The sequence below is a fragment of the Harmonia axyridis genome, chromosome 1 (genome assembly GCF_914767665.1).
Source record: "Harmonia axyridis chromosome 1, icHarAxyr1.1, whole genome shotgun sequence".
Classification (NCBI taxonomy): Eukaryota; Metazoa; Arthropoda; class Insecta; order Coleoptera; family Coccinellidae; genus Harmonia; species Harmonia axyridis.
The window spans coordinates 325545-344532 of NC_059501.1; the positions used below are offsets into that span (position 1 = coordinate 325545).

An 18988-nucleotide genomic window follows, 5' to 3' on the forward strand; every position below is an offset into this window, starting at 1 on the left:
AGTTATGTAATTATCGTTATTTATCACATATCAGATGTGATTTACTTGAAATTTGATATTCATTATTATAAATATTTGCAACCTCTCAGAATGTTCCGTTTCCGTAACCTGGGATTTAATGCCAGGTGAACGATCATCGATGGCTATAGAGAACATTAAGAAAATATTCTGAAAGCCTGCCTCACGCTCAAGAAACGAAACTTCGCCTCATCGTCGAAGTTGCAACCACTCTCAATTTGAGTTGAGAATGTGTGAAGATATACTACAGAAATGATCCTGTGAAGTATGATCTTGAAGTTTCTTAAAAATTTTGAAGTTTTGTTAGGACTGAATGGTAAGTATTCAACAATATATAGCATTTAGCGCCATCTGAAGGTGAATTTGGCAAATTTTAAATCCATTTTTTATTTCAGACACTGAAGGGTGCTGAAAACTTTTAATTTATACAGTGACTTATAATGTCAAGCACAGACAATTGTGATAATTAGATTAGATAGCAGTATAGATGGCGACACGATTCATGCTGAGAACAAAGTTTTCTACCTTTATCTTAATCGATGCGTCGTTGTCACGTTTTCAGAACTTTTCCTTAGATGGGTGAAATGAAAGAGACGGAATATTCCGATTAGAATGAGCGAAAATATATTCTTCCGTAGATAACAAGAAATTCAAGAATCTGTGACGCAAGTAACTGAGGTTAAATTTTTCTAGAATATTTGACATGACAGCAGTTCGATTTTTTGTTGGATTCGCGTGTTTGTAAGCAGTCTGTGTGTTTTACGTCTTCGTGCTTCGAAACGTCAGATTAACTAATCAGATTCAAGGAGGTTCACTCGATTGAACGGTATCTGAAGGACATTGGCAAAAAACACTTTTTCACGTAATTTCGGACCAAAAAATGTGCCTAGTGTAAGTTGTCTTCAAGACTTCAAGATCAACAAGAAAGGTAGGTCTCCGATAACCTCCTTTCTGTAAGATCCGAGTAGTCTATTTTGTATTTACATTTTTGAATTTTAGCTCTAAATAATTATAGTTCATCTATCGTTTTCGTTATTGCAATAAATATATATGTAGTTGGAAAAGAACTGATAGGTTATTACTTATTGAATTTTGGGAAATAATAGTTTCAGATGATTCATAGAACTCGATAATCCATTCTTTTATAGATTTCATTCGATAGTAGCAAGAAAAGCGATATCGTAGCATTAACATACATAAGATCATATAAGGTTGTTAATGATATAATATATTTATATAAAAAAAATTAATGTTTTGAAATGAAACTTCGGTAAAATTGCATTTGTGCAGTGTGGATGTCCGATAAAATCCATAATTTCTGATGACTGACACTGAAATAGTTTCCCATTTATACTAATCTAATACATAGTAGAATTAGTCATAACTCTATGCAATAGAATTTCAATGCAGATTTCAGTAAAGAATTATAATTGCATAAGTATGTAGATAAGATTTATTTCGTTCACAATTCTTGTAGAAGCACCAAGTCCTAGAGAGACATCTGGCACGAAAACAAATCTTTATTTGAATAGACTTTGGCGGGAATGGTATAAAAGACAGGTGAGAAATATACGTTAAGAAAGAGACTTCTTGCCTGCTTAAAGATAAAGAACATCTGCAACGACAGCTGCTCAATAATATCTCCTAAAAATAAAAACAATAGGGGAATAGGTAGCAGATTTGTTGTTTGATATTTTCACATTTCGAAGCATAAATGAAACAGATATAAAATACATAGAACATGAGTTAAATATTCTGTGTAAAATTATCCTTCTCCTGTTTTAAGACTATTAATTCATAATTAAATAACTTTTGGTTCTTTGCGATTAATTACTTTAAATGCAACCCTGTTTTTTAATTTACTAAATTACAGTTTACTCAAATAGTTATGTTTTGCGATAAATATCGACGTTTCACTTTTCGCAAAAATTGGCTGTTACAATTCAATTTTCCGATCGCAATATCGATAATCTAGTTATGTCCGTTTAACGATATGTAGCTTCAAAGCTTGGCGGCCTTGACCCGACCTCGGAGCTTCCGAATCGACATAAATTTAATGGAACGTGCCCGTCGGATTGACAGAAGGTGAGACGGAGACAGACACAGAGGGTCTAGAACAGAGATCTACGTGTTTCGAATATTTCGCCGTCCCGAATTCCGAAATTATTCAATAAAGCGGAATATTTTCCACCAAATGGAATGCGTTTAATAACAGTGAACGGAGAGGATGTAAGGTTGTTCGCTAGACCGCTTTTGTTAACTGTTATTCCATTTTTTCGGCGGTTTTGTATCTACGTCCGTACATATTTTATGGTTGATACAAAGTTGCATAGAAATATATGATATCAATTTTTTTCTATGTGCGGAGAACCATAGATGAACGAAATTTGAAACAGGAAAATGATGAACCCCTAATATAATTTCTATTTGTACGATTTTTTCAGACCTGAAACAATTAGAAAATTCTTCAAGATGTCTATGATTGACTTGGAAGCCTGGGTTATTTATCAGTGCGTTTGTTCAGAATGCAGCGACTGTCTCTGTAAGTATTGAAAAAGGATTTAGCATGTTTTTTTGCATGTATTATATGGAGTTTTCGATTGTTACCTATCCTGCACTTTCGATGTTAATTTTTTTTAACATGCAATTTATTTTGAATTTTCTGTTTGCGTGAAGGAAAGTGAAGACTCTTTGAATCGAATAAGAAAAAACTAGGAAATGTCTTTTTAAAATTTTGTAGAAAAATTAAAGAATAAATTTGAAAAAAAATTGAGATTTGTATGAGAAACGAATCACCCCGGGTTCGATTTCTTACACTGATATTCATTAAACTATTTCCATATTGAAAGTTTGAAATTCTCAGTTTGTCTACGACTCGAACGGATCACCCAGTAGATATGTAATTCAACTCACATTTCCTATTCCCGTTATCGCTCGAATATTTACAAATCTACCACAATTATTTAATTGTCAGAGCGGCGAAACATGTCTATGTTATCGCTGTCGATTAATTTCATTCCATTCTAGACGTTGCAGAGTGCAACCTAAAAAAAAAGATCAGTTTTTGCACCGTATGTTTTGTTTTTTTCATTTCGAGTTTTGTTTTCTCTCGTTCTAGGATCTTATGCTTTCTTTTTGTTGTGTGACCCGCCAAGTTCTGTTAGTAGTTGTGCACTAAACTCCAAGAATTATCATGGGCGACAAAGGTAAGGATATTGTGATTTTTTTTTGTATTTTTTAGCTGCAGTGTTATTTTCTATGAATTTATGTTATTTTGTATGAATCGACCCTAACCCCGATTCGCTAAATTATCAAAATCGTGAAAATCATAGAGCAAATAAGTTTGCTTCAACTTTTAACTGAATCAAAAAAACTGGGTAGAAAATTTTTTTTTATTTGTCCTTAACGGGTTCAACGGCTTTGATAGAATTTTTGAGTATTAGTTTAATCTCTCATTGAGAGGAAGTCGATCTATTTGTTGTCTTTATATGAGTAATCTTACAAATAATGTGGGAGTCTCTGAGATAACACTATAGGATTAAATAAATCATTTGATGTTGGTAAATGCTGCAAATTTACGATTTAAGTAAATTATTGTTTTTTTCTAGATTCAAGATAATTTACAGAAAACCAAGGTCTTTAGTTTCATTTATCAAACAAAATATTGTTCTCAGTTAGAATATTCAAACTATGGTCTATAATCAATTAAAAATATCGCAGAAAATGTTTAATTACATAGTATTACAATTTCAATAATTTGAATTCCTGATTAATCTAGAGATTCATATACTTCAATTACCTTCATATTTGCGAAATTGATTCAATTGGACAGAGATCAATATCATGCGTCATTCTACAGAACTTTACTAAGTATAGGATTGATCTCACTCATTTATTGAACATTATTATAGTTATAATTGTTTAAAAATTGCTTAAATAGTAAAAGATCACTGATAACACAAAATGTCTAGAATAGCCATTTCCCTAATTGTGTAGCAAATTCGTTCATTCTACTGAATCTTGTAGAACGAAATCGTGCGGGAATATCTCACAAAACTCAACAATCTCTCAACAAAGATTTTTTTCATTATTATATGTTGGTACTCGGAACTCCCCTGTCGCAGATTTATTTATTTCATCTGTCAAATTTGTGATACAGACAACAGTTCTGCCAACCAACATTTTTCAATGCAAAAAACACTAAACGACATCTATGGAGAAATATTCCGTTTATTTCAATAAAACTTCAGTGTATTAGAGAAAATAATGTATAATACTAGTACTGAAGGTTCATTGTAACACTCATTCAATTTGAAATCGTATAAGAGCATCAATGCCTTCTCTACCTGTTTTATAAATAATAATTGTTATTGTTTCTTATTATTTGATATTTTTTCAGTTATAGCCGAGAGCACCACCACCTTCAAGGCTAAGGATTTCAGCCTAAGGGCCCAAAAGAAAATCTTATCAAAGATGTCTGGCATGACCGTCTCTAGGGTGTTCATAGATGACCAAACTTCGACTCTACTAGACCATTTGTACCTTCTCGTAAAAAGATACGTAAGTTGAGAATCAAAACTTTAAATGACGAATTTCCGAAATTGGTTATTTTTTTTTTATATCGATTGTTTTCATCTACGTTTTTGTTATTTGAAATAATCTACTTTAAATAGCAAAATCATAGATGATAACAGTTAATAGCAAACAAAACCTTGCTATTCATTGTTATCATCTATGTTTTTGCTATTTGAGGTAGTCTACTTTAAATAGCAAAATCATAGATGATAACCATTAATAGCAAACCAGATATGTTTTTGCTATTTCAAATAGATCACTAATATCAAAAACATAGGCTGTGAACTATTTGAAATACAAATCTATGTTACAGAGGTCATAGCAAACCTAAGCATTGATAGCAAACATTGCTATTCATTGTTATCATTCAAGTTTTTGCTACTCCAATTGTTAATCTTCCTCCTCGTTGTTCCAGTTGAACGATAAAAAAGAGTCCCAGCGGATAGTCAAGAACATTATAAAGACTGTCATCAAGTTCGCCATCCTCTTCAGAAACGACCAGTTCGACGAGAGCCAGAAGAGGATCATACTCAGGGTCAAGGCCAAGCTGAAGACCCTGGCGATGAACATCATGACCTTCTACGAGATGGACTTCACCTACGATAGGGCTTTCTTGTCGCGCAGCATCCGGGAGTGCCACGACGGCATCGTGCTAGTGGCGCGTGCGCACCTATCCCCGAAAAGTCTGACTCGCATCAACAGGGTCTTCGACTTCTTCTGTCAGGAGGACTTTCTGGACCAAGTGTTCAACGCCTCCGCCTACAAGCCAGACCTCAAATTGGTGGTTAAGGACCTGAACTTGGCCATCGACTCCCAGGTCTTGGGTTAGTTGGAAGATTCTTATTTATCGCTCAGAATACGGGTGGGGACAAAATATGGATGTGTTTATTAATTTTTTTTTTATTATTTATTTTTTTTTTTTCGGTCAGAGTTTGTGCCCCCCACGATGCAGCGTGGATTTAGAATGATTTATCGTGGTCCTTCTAGTGTTTTTTTATGATGGGAACGTATGATTTGTTGTCTCGCGAACGTCGTTTTAGATGAGGCTCAACTGTTCCCGATTATGCCTGGGTTTTTATAACTTCACCGTGACAAACCAGTCCGATGTGTTTTATGAGCCGTTGCCCAAACTGGAGTGTACAAGGTGTCCCAGATTCGATGCTCGCTGAAAGCAACTCGAGAACTATAAGATATCTAAGATCTGCTTCCTGATATCGTTTCAAAAAAGAGATCTTGAAGATTTTTCTCTGCGTCTTATAGCTCTCGAGATGCTCGCTCAGTGAGCATTGGGACTACCTGTACGGTGTTTTTATGCTCTCTTGGAGTTGCACTTGCCATTTTTATAGAGATGTAGCTATTTACAAGAACAAATCGTATTTTTGGTAATTCGCCTGTTGGGTCTTTTTTACTATAGCACTGCGCTAGTTGTCTATCACCAAAAACACACCCACTCACACAGGGAAATATTTTTAATCCTAGTCGTGTGCTCCACCATGCAAAATCACGATAAGCTGGATAGTTAGTAACTTGTAACTGCCATTTTGTCACGAATTCAATAATTTCGGCATATCAACGAGAAAGCAAGACCAATAATGTAACAATATCGGATGTCAATAAATGTAAGTCTACCTTGATTTTTATTCAGCTTGTCACAGTTTCCTACACTGAAGATCCTAATTTTTCTAATGTTGGCCGAAGTGGAATCAATGTAGATTGAATCGAATCTGTGTGATATCTTGATGAGGTTCAATGTAATTTTTTTTTAGCCTTTCGATAGCAACATAAAGTTCTTATCAGGTGAGACCAAAAGTAGTCAATAAGAGAGATTGTTGTATGTGAATGTTATGTGTTCGTATTTATATTAAATGAGAATATATAGTATGTCGTAATGAAAAATTGATGGATATACAAAGGTCTATTTGTTAATTTTATTTGCACTTGGAATTATTTCACTAGTCACGATTTTTTCAAGTTACACTTGCAATTATTGCCCAAGTCAATAATGTACTGTTAGCTTTGTTTATATTTTCTATCGTAATCCGAATGATATTCACCAACTCATATTTCGATATTTATTTTACTATTGTATAAAAGTAATAAATTTAAATAATTTGAATGTTTTTTATTTATTTCGCCCAAATGCATGTGATTTCTCAATTTTAAGCCATATTCCACTACCTGATGAATAAATCAAAGACAAAATCAATTGTCTCCGTTGTGAACTCAATATCCCTCAAAAGAAATGTGATAGAGACTTGAAATTTCCAAGGTAGGTTCTGGGTCCAAATATATCGGTTGAGTTTGTTAATGGGCAAAATCTGTTTGATGATTTCGGAGAATATGAAATTTGATTTCCCAATAATTGGAAAAAACACCCATCTGACTGAACTGAAAAATGTTTAAAAATCATGTAACGAATGTTCATATCATTGAAAGATGAAACATTTTTGGCATAACTTCCATTTTTCAAAAATTTTGTGTTTATTTGACTTTTGTTCACAAAACTGAATCGAGTATATTAATGTAAAAATCTAAATATGTAAAAAACTATTTTCTTTGAATACTGAAGATTGAATTTCAATTTCTTTGACTACAATCCATCATAGCATCTCAAACGAACGTAATAGGTAATAAAGAAAAATGAAGCACTTTAGTTCTTCAAGGTTATTTTAATATCAAAATTCCAGATCCCACATATTTATAATTTTTTTTTTCAAATTACAAAATATTGAGTAATGCTTACGCTATAAATGCTCAAATTTCATCGGTATATATGAACATATATTCTATCATAAAATGGAGAAAAAGTTGATCCATTTCATTGAAGAATGTTTCTTAAATCTATGACTTTGTAGGTTTTGGTTTCAATAATTTTTGGAAGTAAATCGGACCAAAATTAGAGCTGCAGTATTTAACAATTTCTTTCCTCAAAGAAAAATTCTGTGAACCGAGTCATGGAGGCTCTAAAAATTGCACAAAATGGTAATCTTAAGTATCACAGTCAAATTGAAAGTCATGAAGTTCATGAATTGAAAAAACGCACTTTTAGAACAGTCTGGCCACCATAGAATCTATAACGAATTATTTATAAAATTGTATTGTCAAATTGAACAATGTACTAAAAAAATTTGATGTATCATTACAACTGAAAACAGATAAATACAGTATGCAACTTTTCAGAAATGTATTTAATATCAACAAAAATACTTCTGAAATAAATAATGGAAATCACATTCAATAATTACAATTTCCTCACCTCCATTACCGTGAAAAATTAATTAAATTCTAAATCATGGTAATACTTGCAATACTAGGAACGATAATGGAACTTGTTCCAGTTTTTTCCTCGTATAAGTTAATTCTTGTGAAAAATATATATTAATAATACATTCATTTATGTTTGGAAGCAATTATCACCCAACTATCAAAGATTGTATATGTATGTACAAGAAATATCACTTTTCATAAATTCATCCAAAAAAAATAAATTCATTTAGGGGACGTAAAGCTTTGAAATGTCAGATAAATCATTCTTTCAACTCCGTGATTACCACTGAGCTTTTTTGTGGATAGGAAAGAGCTTTATATCTATTTTCATAGGGATATGCAGGTTGATAATATATTCTTTGTGTATTTCGAATATCATTAAATGAATATGGTCTTCTTTTAGACTCTCCACCATTCCACAAAAATGCTATCAAAAAACAAAGATAACCAAACATCTTACTAATTGTGTTGAAAAGTGCAATTATAATTGGCGTTAAGACTTCCAACAATTTCAATATATAGTCTAGTAGATACTTTATAATCTGTCCACTTCCCGTCACTAGAGTTAAAATTAGTAGAAAAATGAAAACTGAAGCATTTTTACAATTTTGCCATGTCAAAATCTGGCTCTCGATGTCTTCCATCAAACTTTCAGAATCATCAAGGTTAAGAGATCTTGACTTATTACAACTTAAATTTTCAGAGAGTTTTTGCTTACAAGGGCCGATTGTCTCAAGTTTCAAAAGAACTTGATCTTCGTTGAAAGAAACATCTGTTACACGAAATCTATATACACCAAAGATCTCTTCATCGATATTCACCCATATATTGAATCCTACAGGTGCTCCAGGAGTATCTGTGGTTATACCAATCCATTTTGAGTTCTGATAAAAATTTTCAAGTCTACGCTTGATAATCGATAAGTTCTCAATGAATATTTCATCATTTTTAGATATTTTAATAATTTTTTTGTAACAGTTCAAATGAGGCACATATCTCTTTTCTAGGTAAGAACCAATGAAATAATGATTCTTTATCATTTGCCTAACAAACCTCTTGAGAGCTTTCTCATCCGATAAATAGTTTTTGGGTGCTTTATCATCAATTGGATTAACCATTTTTTTCATTTATATACAAGAATAATTAGATCTGAAAGAAATGATTTTTAACATGAAAAAACACTGAATGTTCAATAATTAATGATAAAAATGAAAAGCTCACATTTGAACAGATATGCAATAAATTATTACGGTAATTATCATCACCAGTAGGATAATGGATAAAAACTACCATTAAATAATAAACATTGGACCTGACAATCCTGACATTCCTGACATTTCAAATCAGCCGGTGACATAACAGCGAACTAAAATAACAGCATGTCTGAACTGACAGTCAGCGAGTCAGCCAGTTTTCTGTCAAGTCTGTCATAGTGGTCTTGTCGCATCTGTTACGTTAATATTGAGTTGAGAGAAATTTTTTTAAGTTTTGAGAATTTATTTGTATAGGAAGTATCAGACCGCAAAAGTTTTATAATCTTATATCTCCTATTGGAAGCCATCTAAGTTAATCATTTTTAATCTGCAACATGGCTGCCGCCCAAGCAGCAGTGAGTGAGAAAATTATGAAAACATACGTTAGTAATTGAATATTGATAATTTTTAGGCACCCAGCGTGAGGGAGTATTCTATAAGGGTCCCAAAAAATTCTAAGAAACGTTATCATGTGATGAGGTTCAATGGAAATTTGGAAGTCGACATAGGAAAGTGGTCACAAGTGAAAATGGAAAGAGAAAACAATATGAGAGAGTATAAAGGAATTGATGAAGATCAGCCTAAGTATGTATCTATATAATTATTGATTCATAAAATGATAACTTTTTGAAAATTATTCTAATTAAAGATTTGGTGCGGGTTCTGAGTTTGGGAGAGAAGCCAAAGAAGAAGCCAGAAGGAAGAAACTAGGTATAATAGCTAAAAAATACAAGGTGGACGATCAACCTTGGATTCTTAAAACTTGTGGAAGCACAGTGAAGAAATTTAAAGGTATCAGGGAAGGTGGAGTTTCTGAAAATACCGCCTACTACGTTTTTACTCACGCTGAAGATGGGGCCATTGAAGCATTCCCTCTTCAAGAATGGTATAAATTCCAACCAATCCAGAGGTATAAATCTTTAACTGCTGAAGAGGCTGAACAAGAATACAGTAAAAGAAATAAGCATATGAACTTTTTCCAATTGATGTTGAGGAAGAGACTGAAGGGTGATGAAGACACAGAGATTGATGAAGAGGAAAAAGGAAAGAAACCTAGCAAATCCAAAGATCTGAAAATATCAGAAATGGATGAATGGATGAACAGTTCAGATGATGACTCTTCTGACAACGCTGAACCTAAAGAAGAGGAAGGTGAAGAAAAGAAAGACACTAAGAAGAAGGGAAAAGGCAAAAAGAGTAAGTTGATATATTATAGCTTTGGAAAAATGTAATGCGACTTTTTTTCTCATGATTTTAGATGCACCAAAGAAGAAAAAGCGGAACACTGATATTGAGGCGTTTGAAGACTCAGACGATGGAGATGGAGAAGGCAGAGAATTAGACTACATAAGCGACAGTACTGATAGTGAACCAGAAAACACAAATCTAGACAGTGTTGCCGAAGAGAAAGGTCTCAAAAAACTTCTGAATTCTGATGAAGAAGATGAAGATAGCGATAAATCAGACAAAGAGATGAGTAATGAGGATGAAGATAAGGAAAAGGAGGGAGAAAATCAAACTGAAGAGAAGGGAGATAAAGATAAGAAGAAAAGTAAAAAGAAGGTGAAGAAGGAAGGAAAGAAAGAGGTCAAAAAAGAGGGTAAGTAAAAGTGATTTGTCTTTGATCTTCTGAACATTTTATTCTGTGTTCTCATTTATTAATAACTTCTTTATTGACTGTTTCGGTAGTAAGGTGGACTGAAGAGTCTACTGTGGTGCCAAAGGTACCGGGTTCCAATCCTGGCTAGGTCATGGATGTTGTATATGTCTGGTGATGGCTAATGAATTTGAAAAGAGTCTAATATAAAAAAAAAAACTTCTATACCTGTGCTTTTCAGTAATTCTTTCATCTGTGATTTCTATTTGAATCTGTCAAAAAAAACATTAAATAGCCTTGAATCTTTCTTTCAGAGAGTTTGACTGACTTCAGTTCAGATAGTAGTTCAGAAGACGAATCAAAGAAAAAGCCTGGCGGAAAGAAAACAAAGAGAGAGGATGTTAATAGGTATTAGCTTGGTGCTTTTGTGAATTTGTGAAATAAAATATAAACTGTTCTGTTTTTCTGCAGTGAGAATAGTTCGAGATCAGCGACTCCTACAGATAATAAGAGGAAGATAATAAGTGACGCCTTGGCAGGACCATCCAATAAGAAAATGAAGCTCGATCTCAATGCAATTCCTGGCTCAAGGTATGATCTACATTCGATTTATTATTACAGGAACTGATTCAACTTTTTTTCATATTTTAGTGAATCGGGTATCACGGAAGAAGCTGTAAGGAAATATCTGATGAGAAAACCGATGACAACAACGGAACTACTTCAAAAATTCAAATCTAAAAAGACTGGTTTGTCCAGCGAGCAATTGGTCGCTATAATGACTCAAATCTTGAAACGGATAAACCCAGTGAAGCAGATGCTGAAAGGCAAGATGTATCTTTCTATAAAACCGAATTGAGGCAGTAATTATTGTTAATCATTTTTATTTTCTTTCTGAGTGGGACCGATGAGTGTGTCTTATTAGAAGGATCGCAACATCAATTTTAAATAATTATTTTATATGTTTGTAATTATGTTAGAATTGAAAAATTTACAGAAAAGTTAAATTATTCGAGTTTATTCAGTCTTTTTTTTATTAGTGACTAGTGGACCCAAAAAATCGATTTTCGTTGCGGTGCATAAGTGATTTAGAAAATATGGAGAACATATTGCATTTTTGAACTAATTATCATGTCTTTCTGTTTATGTTTGATTCCGATTTTGAATTCTGATGCATGCAACTTTCGAATGTGAAACTCATTATAATTCACACTTTTTCCAAATGTATAACAGTTTTTGTGGATCAATTTTCATCCCACACCATTCTATCAGGTAACATTGATTGTCAAAGTTCCATAATAAAGGTCAACAGAATAAAAAAAGCCACCAGGTTTTTTTCCTAAGCTCTAGTTTTTGAGACACTTTTTTTGATATTTGACAAGTAAAAACTACGCCATTACTAATAATGGAACGATACACGCGTCAACAACACATTGAAATTGTTAAAATTCACTACAAAATGGTGACAACTTTAAAGTCACAGTTCGCAAAACTAAAGCACTTTTGGGTCATCGTAAATCACCTTCTCGGCCGGCAATAGTGGAACTGATAGTGATGTGAAGAATCGAAACCGTGTGCATTGCTCAAGATACCGATAAGGTACAAGCTCTAATCTTCAGAGGTTTCATGGAAGTATAGGAGTGACAGGATAGAAATAATCGAACAATAAATAAGGTTTCTGAATTAAAGTCAAAATTTATTCAAATAAATTAAGTCTGACAGAATAAATATAAATAAATTATAGTATCACTTGCTACCTTTTAAGGTCGTCAATACGCAACCTTATTGAATATTTCAATATTGGAATAAATATTATTAATATTTTAATGAGATTTCATATAGACATTTTGAAAATTTTGTAAATAAAAACTTTCAACAGGGGCTAAACGATTGCTAATCTTCTGCACGTCATCAACCAATCATATATACTCATTATAACAATAAATAGTCAGATAACATAAAATCACAGATTAAAAATACCAGAACGGAAATTCTTAAAAAACTAAGATGCTGCAGTAAAACCCGCAGACTCCTATCATAAATAATTTTCTAATAAATATCTACACAGTCGATCAGTCTTCTCGTTCTCATCAGGGTGTGTTCTGCTTTTCGTGAGGATCTAGATGAAGCACATTCACAGTCTTCAAGAACCAGAAAACGCCTGAAAGTGAGAACAGCACTTCCATAGCTAGCAAGAAGTTCTGATCGAAGGCCAGAACTGGAACGTTCTGTATTGCTAGGACCAAGGACAAGCAACGAACTACTTCGAGGTTGCTGGCCAATGGATGGTTATCGAACAACATTCCTATTGAGGTTAAAGTGGCGAAAACTAGGATGATCGACGTGAAGATGAAAACTGGAGAAAGCTCCTGGAAAAAAAAAAGAGTTGGAACCATGATCTTGCTATTGTTACTCGAGTTCAGCTGCTTATAGGTTATGTAGCGCCTACTACCTTAGAGTATATATATATAGACTATATCTGTTAGTATGTCTATGCCTACTACCTCTTGCTTTCGAGTCTACTGAAGGTGGTGGCTTTGTGATCAATTTTTGTTGTCAGTATTAAAATTTTTACAAGGACAATGCATTTCAGGTCATTCTAATTATTATCTGTATGTCAGTCTGTGTGTCAGCAAAAACTTGGAACAGTCTCAACTTCCGATTTTAATGAAATTTGGTGTTTGGGTTATAGCATTGTATAATGTCCTATCTTCATACAATGGTTGTAGATGGTCCCATGCAAATTTAAGCTTCCAGATATATCGCAATATTTTGCGTATTCCTAAGACCAGTCTAGGCTAACTAAATATTAAGAAATCTAACCAACTCACCGAGTAAAGTGACATGACTGTATGATATCCGTAGAGTATAACGCAGAAGTGCACAAAAATGTACAGGTTGCACCACTGGGATATCTCCACATCGTACTTTTCTCTGGGACCGACCTTGATTTTTTCTTCGTCTAGTCCCAATCTAGGGCTACCAGGTCTCCAACTTGGGCCCATAAATAAAGCGCAAAGCTTGAGCCTCCAGTTATTCATCTCCCTGAACCTTTGCAACACATATGCTGTGTAGAATGTCTGTAAAGTAATTTTTCTAGATTAAAATCTTGAACCAATATACAACATGGAAAATTTCAGTCTTCCTAGATGTGTTCTAATTGGTTTTTCACAAGATGATTCGCCTGCAACTGTGGTAGGCATTTTCAACGCTTTCTAGATTGTAGATTGTTACTCTACAAGGTATTGGAATGCTTTTGATAGCTTTTTTTGTGGCAAAGTTAGTTGTAGACGAAACGTCAACTCAAAAACTATCTATAAGTTGAAAGAAAGTTCCTACCTGCAATCTGAGAGGATTGAAAGAAGGCTTGTTGACCACCAATCCATAAATTATTTCTTCGTCTTTCTTTTCCCCAGCGAAAGTGCCAAAGAGTCTGTCCCATATTATAAGAACACCCCCATAGTTTTTGTCCAAACACCATATATTACTTCCTGTGAGAAAAGAAAACAAAGATATAACACAAAAATCTCAAGAAAATAGAAGTGTTTCAGGCTGTAAGATTTTATCACTCAGCTTACCATGGTGTACCCTGTGGTGTTGAGGAGTGTTGAAAATGTATTCCAAAGGACCAAGAGTCCTTACAGCTTCTGTATGGATCCAGAACTGGTACAGCAGGTTGAACTGATGATGGGTTATGAACAGAGATGGAGGAATCACCAGAGCCATAGGGAGATAGAAGAACTGAAATAAATCTAAGTTTAGTATGCATTTATGCTGCATTAAATAACATATATCACTCAATAGTTATCACTTAACAAATAGCTAAAATTAGAGTGTGAATTTATGCAACCCTAAATAACAATTAATAAAAGTTTTTATGTAGCCAAATTATTATTTGTTTCATGATAACTGCTATTTGATTTAGCATAAATTCACACTTATTAAAGCGTATAGTTGTGTTGAGTATAGGATACAGTATCCTGCTGAGTATACTTACAAAGCTGAATCCCTGGAAAACAGACTGCCTTAGACCAACAGCTGTGTTGAATTCTTCAGAACTGTGATGCACTTGGTGTTGAGCCCACAAAATGTGTACTTCTGAAATTTCAAGCCTTGTAAAGAATTGTAATTTTGAATTATCATTTATTATTGGAAAGTTGCTCAACGTGGCATGCAGTAGGAGTAAACCTAACTTTTAAGGAACCGCTCTTCTTGAAGTAACGAAAATACACCAAAATAATCAATAGAAATCTACATATTAAATCAAGATTGGGGCTGACAAAATGACGTAAGGAATTGTGTAAAGGATGACTGGTTTTTTGCTTACCATGACTTGCCCTGTGGCCCCAGTAGTAGAAGAAATCCATCGATAAGGCTGCTAGATACCAAGTCATCTTATCGTTCCACTCCAAGTCAAAAAGCCTGAATTTGGTGTAGATTGAAATGTAACAATAGCTTTCCACAATTCTGAAGGCAAACCTGGAATGAAGAAAATCTTGGGGAAATTTGATATATATGCAATTCTATCAATCATTCTACGGCAAAGTCGCCACGCTCCGCTTTCGAGATGGTGGGTGTATAAGGCAGGGGCCATCACGATTCCATCAGTGGTTCCAGGTTGAATCACCAAAAGAAGAATCGTGATGCCAAACGTGGCTTTATTGGAAAAGTATGATAGTGTATCAAATTTAGGTCTAGAATTAGCTAATCGACCAATAGAGGAGTTCATAATTTTTTTGTTATCAATAATATGGTTGAAAAATGAGAAAAACACTGACCTATTAAGTCATGTTGGAAAAGTTTGTCAATTTTAATTCATGTGGAAAAGATTGAATTTATTGTCTTAGGAACACAAATGTTGAATGAAGGTTTGGGTTATTGATAGAAAAAGATTATTTATTTATTCTAAAAACTAACAAATAAATAATCGATATTCGATTGCTGACGTCAAATTTGAACAATGCAAAGATTGCTGCATTTAACACTTTCACAATAGGAAACAACAATCTTCAATAGTTATGAAGAAATAATTTTCGTGCACAAATATCAGTTCATTGAACTATTGGCTAAAATTGATTAAAAAAATTAAATTCCTGGTTTCATTCTACGCAAAGTAAAAATAATTATTAACTCGTAAAGTTGGCCACCAAATAGGGAATCTTGCGAATCTTGCATATCAGTAGCAATTCAAGTCAAGTTCAAGGTAAAGAACATAGTTGTAAAAAGGTCACTTACTTGGAGCACTCATGGGCAAGGCCATGGGACAAACTTGTGATACCGTCATTGAACCTCATCGTGGGTTTCTTCTCTAGCCATAGCACAACATTTTCTAGGATAATAAACATCAGGAAATAGGGCCATGCCTGAAAAAAGTTTACACTTATCAAGCTTTGATCTAGGAAATTAATTATAACAACAAATTTTTTTCGCAGGATATTTTAAAGAATGTGATGAATATTGAATTGTAATTTTTTTATTGTTTCCTTTTCACCTACATTTACTAAAAAGTTTTTACGTATTCAGTAAATATTGTAATGTTCGACGAAAAAAGTAATATCGATCTGCAATATTTTTTTCCATTCAAGATAAACTCACGAAAATTGAACGTTTAATGGCAAAATAATCTTAAAACCTTATATTAATTACCACGGAGACTTAATCCAAACGATTCTGTTGCAATAACATTTCGAATATTGACTTTTTTAATAGACTGCGATAAGAAAAATTTCAACTCCCTGGAATTTTAAAATATTTCTATTTTTAATCGGTGGAATCAGGAAATTCATGAAAAACGCACACGGTATTTCATTCTTCATTTTTGTTGCATGAAAAATTCCATCTTGTATAAAAAAAATCGAATAAAATTTGAAAAAAAATCGTAAATGCAAAACTTCAAACAGTAGGTAAAGGTCATTTAGGTGAAAAAATTATCAAATTTGGTATATAAATTAATTCAAATTGAGGATGATACGTTATCAATTATTAAGGAAAGTTTTTTTGAAAATTGATTGGTTACTCGATTTTTAGCCGTTAAATTAATTGATCAGCTTATGCAGCTGAAAAGGACCAACTCATTTTCCTATAAAATTTGTTGAAAATACACATGGTTGTATATGCATGATTCAATTTTTGGATTTAATACAATTCAAAACGTAAACTGTAAAACTTAGATCATTTAAAAAAATTTTTTCGATGTATTATTTCGAAAAAGTTAATAATTAGGAATAATAAACTAAAAACATAGTGGCGGTAATTTTGGGGAGCTTTTATAGCAGGAAATTCAGTTCAAAATTGAGTTCATATCCGGAATGGATCACCCTAAGGTGAAAATCGTATCGCAGATATTTAAGGTGTACGATTTTTCCTTATTCTTATGAAATCTGGACATTCAAACAATAAAATTTCCGAGGCGTCTTCGAATTTCCAAAAATAACAACTCACTTGGGCATAATAATTGGGCACTTCTTCCACAGTCTCGAAAGTGGTCTCGTCAGGGTTCACCATATAAAAAAACCTCCCCAACCCCTTGAAAAACATTCTAGCGTCAACTCCATCGAATTTTCCCTCATTTTCACCGGTTTTCGCAAATTTCCTCCAGTCCAAAATCAACGATCTTATCGAATCGTTCGCATTGAAAAAAATTTCGTCAGGATCCATTTTTTTTCGCAAACTATCAGAGGATATCGCACATACGTCCTATACGCAAATAGGTCGCACAAAAATATAAATAACAGATTAGACGTCCGTTTTAAAATAGCAGTAGTGTGTGAGCGCGTGGAGGTCTGTTGTGAATTTGTTATCAATTCAGAATGTTGCACCTTTTAAACGATCGCAAAGAGATGGAGGTGGGATTGTTGTTGTTTTGAGGAGGCAAAAACAAACGGGACGCACAAAATTTTGAGGGGGTTCTGTCAGAAATTACTTCAATTTCCATTATAGTAGTACAGGGTGGCCCAAACTCGATATTCACTGAAAGCATCTCGAGAACTATAAGACTTGGGGAAAAAATCTTCAAGGAACCTTGATCTCTTTTTTCGAAATAATGAGATATCAGAAAGCAGATTGAAAAAATATTTATTCGTACTCGAGTTACAGGGCGATTCTGAAAAATTACTGTTTCAAATATTTCGCTATATGTATATTAGTTTATATTCGAGATATTTGAAAAATTATTAAACGTTATTTTCCGTAATTTCTAAGGTTTATGATACCCATTAGGTAAGTGTCTCCTGCCAAATTTATCCAGTGGCGTAGATAAAGGGTGTGGTGATCCCTTTCTTAGTGATAATCTACACCACTGAATCTATCGCGAACTGATCTAGTACAAAGCAAATACTATAAAAATTAATTTTTCAAATATTCCCATTAGTGATGAATGCAAGTGAAAAAATTGACATAGTGTATTAAAACGCTTTCAGATTAAATTTGATTTCAGAAGGAATATGTATCAGACACGATAAAAAATATTCACAACATTTTTTTAATGTTTGAGTGTCCTTCAGAAATGTTGAATTAAATGCCGTCTGAAAACGTTAAAACACACCACGTCAATTTTTGTACTTTCATTTATCAGTAATGGGAAAATTTGAGAAATTAATTTCTGTAGATTTTTGTGGATAGTATTGGCTTTGTACTCGATTATTCTGAACTTGGTAGACTCTATGAAAATAATTCAAGATCCCTTTTTTAATGAATCTGTGTTGATTTCACGAATAAATCAATTTTTTCTAAAAAAAACACAGTAGGGTAGATTTTCAATAAGAAAAGGATCATCACACCCCTATATTTACGCTACTGGATATGTTTGGCAGGAGACACTTACCTTATTCGAAATATAACATTATCATGACTTCAGTATCTGAATTATAACAATGAATGTAATTAGAGTTATGAAGTTAAAAAACTGACATTTTCTTTCAAATCTCAACACCCTGTATCTATAAAATGAAGCTTGTTGGGATATACGTTTATGGGAATTTTTTTCATGAAAAGAGTTGTTCTATACGATGCCAAAGTTATCGCACTAAAATCTGGACCACAGTAATTATAATTTCTATGATCTGAACAGACATATTCATCTTAAAAAATCCATAAAAAATTTCATTTCAGCTTTTTTTCAAATGAGAAACATTTCATTGAATTGTTTTGTAATTTTCATTCAAATATTTAAACTGCCTGTAGTTTCATTTTATTCCATCTCTTTTCGTTGCCATCATCACGAGGTATATAATTGTAGTGTATTTATGTATTTTTTGCGTTTTTCCTTATCCCTTTAACA

At 33.2% G+C, this 18988-nt stretch overlaps 4 protein-coding genes and 1 non-coding gene across 9 annotated transcripts; 2 read left to right on the forward strand and 3 right to left on the reverse strand.

The window, feature by feature from the left end:
- Window positions 1–80: 80 nt before the first annotated feature.
- LOC123671760 lies at window positions 81–293 on the reverse strand. The gene has a single exon (XR_006746178.1). It is a non-coding gene; the product is annotated as a small nucleolar RNA U3 (small nucleolar RNA).
- Window positions 294–733: 440 nt separating this feature from the next.
- On the forward strand, window positions 734–6709 carry LOC123670992 (tumor necrosis factor alpha-induced protein 8). Of its 4 annotated transcripts, XM_045604615.1 has the most exons (5): window positions 739–946; window positions 2463–2560; window positions 3137–3224; window positions 4418–4578; window positions 5009–6709. In XM_045604615.1, the coding sequence occupies exons 3-5, from the start codon at window positions 3212–3214 to the stop codon at window positions 5420–5422; spliced, it is 588 nt and encodes a 195-aa protein (XP_045460571.1). In that variant the 5' UTR covers window positions 739–946; window positions 2463–2560; window positions 3137–3211; the 3' UTR covers window positions 5423–6709. The 4 variants fall into 4 exon arrangements, with proteins under 4 accessions (XP_045460569.1, XP_045460570.1, XP_045460571.1 ...); XM_045604613.1 differs by lacking the exon at window positions 3137–3224 and having other exon boundaries at window positions 734–909; XM_045604614.1 differs by lacking the exon at window positions 3137–3224 and having other exon boundaries at window positions 735–946.
- A 538-nt stretch (window positions 6710–7247) lies between these two features.
- Window positions 7248–9232, reverse strand: LOC123670991. Of its 2 annotated transcripts, none has more exons than XM_045604611.1 (2): window positions 9082–9232; window positions 7248–9009 (listed from the first exon to the last, which is right to left on the reverse strand). In XM_045604611.1, exon 2 carries the CDS (start codon window positions 8985–8987, stop codon window positions 8121–8123), a length of 867 nt encoding a protein of 288 aa, XP_045460567.1. In that variant the 5' UTR covers window positions 8988–9009; window positions 9082–9232; the 3' UTR covers window positions 7248–8120. The 2 variants fall into 2 exon arrangements, with proteins under 2 accessions (XP_045460567.1, XP_045460568.1); XM_045604612.1 differs by having other exon boundaries at window positions 9173–9191.
- Window positions 9233–9244: 12 nt separating this feature from the next.
- LOC123670989 (general transcription factor IIF subunit 1) lies at window positions 9245–11730 on the forward strand. The gene is made up of 7 exons (XM_045604609.1): window positions 9245–9469; window positions 9526–9698; window positions 9763–10310; window positions 10372–10713; window positions 11025–11118; window positions 11182–11301; window positions 11362–11730. The coding sequence occupies exons 1-7, from the start codon at window positions 9449–9451 to the stop codon at window positions 11567–11569; spliced, it is 1506 nt and encodes a 501-aa protein (XP_045460565.1). The 5' UTR covers window positions 9245–9448; the 3' UTR covers window positions 11570–11730.
- A 650-nt stretch (window positions 11731–12380) lies between these two features.
- LOC123688762 (alkylglycerol monooxygenase-like) lies at window positions 12381–17515 on the reverse strand. Its single transcript, XM_045627418.1, has 8 exons — window positions 17152–17515; window positions 15946–16073; window positions 15038–15189; window positions 14708–14808; window positions 14289–14451; window positions 14050–14201; window positions 13542–13790; window positions 12381–13079 (listed from the first exon to the last, which is right to left on the reverse strand). Exons 1-8 carry the CDS (start codon window positions 17365–17367, stop codon window positions 12801–12803), a joined length of 1440 nt encoding a protein of 479 aa, XP_045483374.1. The 5' UTR covers window positions 17368–17515; the 3' UTR covers window positions 12381–12800.
- Window positions 17516–18988: the final 1473 nt, after the last annotated feature.